Consider the following 7,198-nt stretch of genomic DNA (forward strand, 5'->3'; position numbering starts at 1 on the left):
TTAAATATAATAAATGAAATAAATGCAGATTTTCCAGGTAGAGAGGGTGGGTGTGGGTGTGTGTGTGGGCGCGCACATGCACGCGAGTTGTGTCTGAATGGGTGAAATTTCAGCACTGATGGTTCATTTGGAACTCTGGTACCACTTACGAATGGCCCCTCCAATATTACTGGCTACTACGCAGAAAGCACCACCAACAGTCCACCACGTTGGCACATCATTAAAGAAAATAATTTGAAAGATAAAAGCAAAGACCACATCCATCGTCCTCATTATTGCTATTGGTCCTAGCTTTTCTATTTGAATTGCTTTGGTGAGAAATACCTGAGCCCCCAAACCAAAGAGCGCAACTAGGATGAGAAATAGCCGGTCCAATCCACAGTAAGGCAGACTCCATTCTCTTAATACAGAGAGGACGATGATGGTTTCAGCGAGGCCAAGTACTACATAATACCAAATGCTCAAAAAGTAGTCCACCGATTTTCCCATTTTTCTTAGGATAACTAGAGTCAATGCAGCTAATACGGTATGTCCAATTGCTGCAAACATTCCCTTAAGATGGACTGAATAGCTTTCTTCCATCCCCGAACTGTTGGAACCAAACAAAAATGGTGGTCTCATAATAAGGATCACTCCAGTGATTGAGAACATGGAGAAAAGAGCATCCCAAGGGCTGTACTTTTCCTTGAGAAATATCCAAGCAAATATGGACGTAAACACCGGACAGCTAAACGTGATAACTGTGGCGTCAGCAAGAGACGTTGTCTGGTAAGCATAGTATATAAGGATCATGGCGGTAGAACCAATCACTCCTCTGAGAATGAGGAAAATTCGTTGATCTTTTGGGCCTATAAACCCAGTTCTGTAAATTCAAAGAAATGCATATTAAATGAACCTGGCATTTGTGTTTAAATTACAATTTCAAATTAAACATTATTTTTAAAGTATTAAACATAAAAAAAGGGAATACTAAATTCATTATAATATCCACAACTGAATATCATACACCTTTTAAAAATAATATTTTCTAAGTATAGCTAATGACATTAAAAAGTGTTCACAGGATAAGCAAAAACAGTACAAGAGAACTACATAAATAGTATAATTCAGTAAATAGATATTATTTTCCCCATGTGTATGTATACACGTTTGCAAAAGTAACAAAAAGGAAAATAAACTAGATGTTAATAAGTGGTTACACCTTAATATGTGGACTCGTAGGTAATTTTCCTTCCTTATATTTATTTTCCCTAGATTTTCTATAATGAAATTGTGTCATTTTTATAATAAATACAATTTCGATATTTAGCTGCCCTGTATAAGGAAACTTGGTCCTGGCTAATGCACATTCTCAATCTCATGAGTTTTTCTGTAAGAGTTGAAGCAATGCTAAAATTTATTTTAGGCACTGAATGTGAGACAACTGTTCATTGCTATCATGAGGAAAGAGTTAAAACACACTGAAAAAGAACATGTAGTGTTTGGATAAGTATAATTACCACTACTCAAATTTTTTTCAATTAAATATTTACTAAGCACCTACTTTGGGTATGTTCCTGGCTAAGTGCAACTCGCTGATCTGTGCCAGGGCTGGACTTCATCATGGCATCATCTAGACCTGACATGGACACCCCTGGGTATTCAGAGTTAGAAATGAAAGTGTGGTCACCCTTGGCCAATACTTTGAGAGGCTAAGTGTCTTCCAGGACAGTGAAACACAAAATGGATCAAAACAGATTAGGGCCAAAAATTTTAAGAAAATTCTAACAGTGTCCTCCCCTGAAAACACCTTTATTCCCAAATGGAGAAGATGATTATGGTAGTATCAGTGTTCTGTTTCCATCCATAGAAATTTCTGAAGTCTTACCATCATTTCCTAAAATACTGTGCCTTTTCCACACTTACAGAGGACTTTCTGACAATGTTAATCTTATCAGATTTTCACTTTTTCCACCAAATCCTCAGGATATGGAGCAAAACTATTCTAAGTGAATCTGCACTGTTTTAGGAGATACAAGGAGACTTTGGTGGCAAACAGCTGAAGATGTTAATTTGAAGTTTAAGCATCTTTGCCCAGAGAGAAAGAGCCACCAGAGGGAGCCACTGGTCTCTGTCCTAGGGTTCTAAGAAACACCGGGGTGTGTGGAGGTTACAACAGGGGGGGGAAGCATAATTTTAATCCTGGGGATAGTGGGGGGTCCCCTAGCGAAGGAGAAGAGGAATTGGGTGGCGAGAGAACAGTGAGTGGGGAGTAAAGACTGTTATATACTGTTACATTCTACACATAGAGCTCGGAACCAGAATAAACATTATTTGACCCTTGCAACTTACCTTGCAGGGTAGAGGACAGACGGTACCATTCCCTCCAGTTTAAATATGAGGAAAGTGAGTATGAAAGTAGTTAAAAAAGCCTTGCTCAAGATCACGCCTTTTATCTTCTGGGTAAGACCTGAATATTATTACTGGAAGCTTCTGTCTGCCCTGGTAAGAGAGCAGCCTGTTCTACTTAAATAAAACTTTGACACTAGGAGACATCACTACTTCCTTTTGTTTACTTTTTTTCTTCCAAATACCAAAGGAAAGAGGGAGGGTGGTACAAGATAGAGGAAAATATACAAAGAAAGATTTTTTTTCTTTCAAAATGGGGGATTATGAATAACCATATCTTTCTCCTCCTTTTTTGGGCACGTAATTCGTGCTTATGGTAGAATCTTCTATGGGTAGATCCTTGTGACTTCCCATTAATGGGAACCAAGAGATATAGGAACCGGTAAATCTATGACAGGGATAAAGCAGATACTGTAGAGTAAATAATTTAGGCAGGTCAAAAGACTCACACACATTTATTAGTATCTTCTATTTTACAGTTAGGAAATACTTACTTTCTGTATATTAAGCAAGGGATAACAACTAGCATTTGGAAAACACATCGAAATGCACTAATTTCTACAGCATGGACGTCTTGCACTTTTTTAACACACAAAGAGCCCAATGAGAAAAGGAAGGCAGACAGTAATGTGTAAAACAAGCCAAGTCCAGGACAGGGCGCTTTCTTCTTGGCTTCTGAAAAAGATTAAATTCTGGTTAGTCCTTGCTTCCAAGTGCATGTTTTATCATTTTCACTTAGAAATTGAGAAAAATGGAACAGTATTAATGGCTGACAGACTATAATTATTAACCTCCTAAGCATATCTGTTCTCTGAACCTGTTCCATTTTCCCCATCAATTATGAAGAACCACAGCTGAGGGCAACGATTTACACCTGCCTTTTAAAAAAATGCTATTTTTCCCTATAAAATGGATTTCCTTGTGCTCACTGAAGAATCATCCCTCACTTATACGTTAAGAAGTAGAAAGCTTGCCAAGACGGTGAGAGAAATCTTTAGGAAATACTTGTCAAGATGGCAAGTGAAAAATACTTCTCATTGATAATATCTTATATCATCTCACTGGTGAACTCAGCTTTATAAAGCAAGTGTTCTTTTCTGGAAAACAGTTTTAACCGTGTTATATGTTATTCGTTGACCATCTGACTTCCCCCACAGGTGTACAAGCTCCTCCAGGGCTGTGACCCCTGCTATCTTGTTCATGGCTGACACATGGAAGACCCTATTTGGTGAATGAAAGAATATGAGAGAATTTCATGGAAAGACTCAAATCTAACACTACTGGCAACAGCATAATCTGGGAAGGCTCTCCGTTTTGTTACTCTGAACTGTTAATCAAATCTTTAACTTTTCATGGATCACCACTTATCTTCCCATGGAAAGCACAAACTTCCTGAGGGCAGGGGCCAGGTCTTTTACCCCTCTATCTCTGACTCCGAAGTGCTTTGCACAGAACTGCCATCTAATCCCTACTTCTTGGCTTGATCTGAACCAGGAAACTTGTGCTTTCTCTAGGGCATCAAGTATTCAGTCCATTAATGACAATCTGCGTGAGCTTTAAATATTCATTTGGCCACTTCCTATGTCTTAGTTTCCTACAAGGGGAATACAACCTGCTTTCAGTCTCACTCCCGTCATTCAGAAGACAGCAAAATGGAGCAGGGTAAGCAGAGAACTTCTTAAAAGATAAGCCATGCACTGAAAAATAGATTATCTTTTTCCTCTCTTTTTTGAAACTAATATAAAACAGGAAGATAAGGATACAAAACTGGCCCTCAACAGTTAAAAGCAGAGCAGAACTGAAGAGTGGGGAGACACTGCAATTTGTGGGAAAACTATGATTATCATGACAATCTAGAAATGTACAATGTGTTATGCAGCATAGGACAGTATTGCTTAATGTTTTTTTAAATGTCCTTCTCTGATAAATGTAAACACGAGGTAATATATTTCCACATCCTTGTCATTTAGACACCTTTGCTCACAAGTGACTTTGCAAATCAGAACAAAGTATGATGATGATGATGATGATGATGATGATGATGCAGTCTTTCCAGGTGTATTCTACAGCCTGACCTTTGTAGTCAAAGATGCCATTCTCATTTGAGGCCTCCTCCTCTCCCTGCTCTAGGTGCACTGCTGAAGAGACTTCCTTGGAGCTAGCAGTCACATTCCATTATAGGTGCCAGAACCCTCCACATTCTGTTCTGTGCCTATGTGCTCAGATACTGCCGAAAGAAGCTGCACATACCCACTCAGCCCATGAGAAGAAAGCTTTAGAAGACTCCCAAGTTAAGCCCCACAAAATAAATGCCTTGGTTGTGGTCAGCCTCAGAGATTGGCTTCTGAAATTTCAGGATTCAAGTCCAAATGAAACAGTCTTTCTTAAAAGAAACCCAACCCATACATAGAACCTCCACCCACAGACAGAACAGAATGAGAAGATCAAGAACAGAAAACATCTCCCTGGTTTATATTTCAAGGATCTTCTCCAACCTAAACTTGTTAATTTTTCACCAGGAATATTTTAACTTAACATGATACTTTAACTCTTTAAAATGTAATTTTATGCCCTTGGCTCTGATGACCTTTTCCTTAAGACACATACACACATATTTTCTTGCCTATAAACACTTGAGGCTCATGCTTCCAGATAGGGACAGGACAAATGTTCGAAAGCCTAGTCTAACTTGAGCATTTGTTAATGAGGGTAAGGACTGATTCTACTCAGGCAAACCTCAGTCTCTTACTGAATAATAATTTCAATTCTCTCTGTCAATAGAAATGAGCAAGAAAATACCATAATCCAAAGAAGCATTTGTTTATGTAATGTGTTTCCATGTTCATAACCCACTGCAAGCATATCTAATAATGTGGCAACTCTAAATAATTCAAATTAAGTGGCCACAGTGTAATTTCCTGATTCAGAAGAAAACGAGAAAGTTGCTCAGCTTCTCTATCCTCTAAGCTGGTGATTCACAATCCTGGTTGGAAATTAAAATCACCTGAAAAACTTTTAAAACTTTGATTCCCAAGCTCCACCCCAGACCCACTGAAACAGAATCGCTGTAACTGTAACAAAACTCCACTGGTTTGAGAACCACTGCTACACTAGAGAACTCACTCTTTCCAGGAGGATGTGAGACACAGGCCTAAGACAACTTTTCCTTGCTTCAGTCTAAGATCCACACTGTCCCTGAAGAAAGTAAATAGATGTCTTAGGACAGCTGCGTGCTGTCCATTAAGGCCATCCAAGAATGTAAATAAAATGGATAATAGTTACAACCTGAACTTGAAAATAAGCTTTGCTGAGATAACCAGTTAGATCAAGAGGCCAAAATGGTACCGTTACACAGTTCAATGACAATAGTACAGTGGTTTCAAGTAGTTTTATGGAAATCTTGTTTTCAGAATATTACATCATCACCTTACAATAACTATTACGAAGTCTTACTGTTAGCAACTTTCTTTTAAGTTAAAACACCCGAGATTTTTAGGTGCACTAGCTTACATAGTTGGTCATTTTTCTATGTGCTTCTCCTCAGGGTACTGTGTTAGTTTCTGGTTCACAAAAAAAGGAAACTTTCAAGAGTTTGCCTGGACTGACCTAGCATTCCAACAGAATGTATTCAGCCACAGGGTGATGGGTGAGAAACTGACCTCTTCAAAGCCTGCATATCTGGTAAACCCAGCTAGGGGGAATACCTGCTCTGGAGGCACTAGCCTAGGATGCTTCTAAAAAATGATTAGAAGTCTGATAATTTCTGTTAGCATTCAGGAAAGAAATGGATCAAGAAGCATCTTCCTAGGGTCTGTCTCTCTAAATTGGGAAAAGTGCACACAGGTAGGAGGAAAAAGTGGGGTAAGATGAGAAGCACAGACATCCAGGGTCGTGCTTAGGGGAGGTGACCCAGACGATGAGGTACTGCAGGCTGTGTAACTTTGCCTTCGAAGATCTGCCTATTTTCCTCTTCTTCCAGGCAACTGCTCCAGATGGGTGATCGACTTCAGGGAGGAATATGCTTAAAGGAGCACTCATGGCCAGTGCAAAGGGCCGTGGGCTGGGTTTCTGGCAAGCTGGGATCCTAACCCTGGTGCTGCCTGGACTTGCGCTCCATTTCGCCCACACCCGCCAGATCTTGGGGAAACAAAACAAAAAACTGCCAAAGCCTTTACCTCCCTGGGACTCATTTTCCTCATCTGTTGAATGAGATCAAGGGATCATCGCGTGGTGTTCCTGGCTTTGAGGACGGGATAGTGGACCTTTTACAAGGTATGCCTCATTTTGCATCAGTTGTTAAAAAGTCCTCTAATCCGAAAAAGTTGATAATCAGTGGTCCCACTCATTTCCGCCTTTCCAAGATTCTAAGACTCTGGGACAAACATTTTTCCACACTCGATGCTCTTCCACTTCCTCTTCGCAGAGCACCGTTTACCACCGAGATCAGTGTTCACCGTCAGCTTCCTCCCAACCTCGGCAGGGCTGCGGGATGGCCTCTCTCCCCGACCCCCTCTCTCCGACCTCGGGTAGGGCACAACACCGAACAGCAACATGACTCCAAGGTCTTGCCCGCAACACTGATTACAGGAGCAGCCTGAGAGTCCCCAAAGGGTTGCCAACACCATCAGAAACTTTCTCGCGTCCTGGTGGCGGCGCAGGGGACGTCTGCTTTGCAGTTCCCCGGGTGGCAGCTCCAGGGTTTTCCCGAGCGCCGGACAGAATGGGGATGGGGCGCGGTGGGCCCTGCGCCGCAGCTGCGGGGACCCCAGCCCGCCGGAGCCCGCCCGGCCCCCGGGACGAGACCCGCGCC

The 7,198-nt window shown here is 41.1% G+C and overlaps 1 protein-coding gene across 1 annotated transcript; it reads right to left on the reverse strand.

Annotated features, from left to right (window-relative positions):
* Nucleotides 1–37: 37 nt before the first annotated feature.
* On the reverse strand, nt 38–6,643 carry SLC35G1 (solute carrier family 35, member G1). The gene is made up of 3 exons (XM_008564877.1): nt 6,564–6,643; nt 2,883–3,063; nt 38–862 (listed from the first exon to the last, which is right to left on the reverse strand). Exons 2-3 carry the CDS (start codon nt 2,915–2,917, stop codon nt 124–126), a joined length of 774 nt encoding a protein of 257 aa, XP_008563099.1. The 5' UTR covers nt 2,918–3,063; nt 6,564–6,643; the 3' UTR covers nt 38–123.
* Nucleotides 6,644–7,198: the final 555 nt, after the last annotated feature.

The sequence above is a fragment of the Galeopterus variegatus genome, unplaced genomic scaffold, assembly GCF_000696425.1.
Source record: "Galeopterus variegatus unplaced genomic scaffold, G_variegatus-3.0.2 Scaffold24815, whole genome shotgun sequence".
Taxonomy (NCBI): Eukaryota; Metazoa; Chordata; class Mammalia; order Dermoptera; family Cynocephalidae; genus Galeopterus; species Galeopterus variegatus.

Coding starts and splice junctions, on each gene's coding strand:
- SLC35G1 (XM_008564877.1), bottom strand. CDS start 2,917: ATGCTAGTTGTTATCCCTTGCTTAATATACAGAAA. Junction 863..2,882: donor CCTTGCTTAATATACAGAAA/GTAAGTATTTCC, acceptor TTGAATTTACAG/AACTGGGTTTATAGGCCCAA.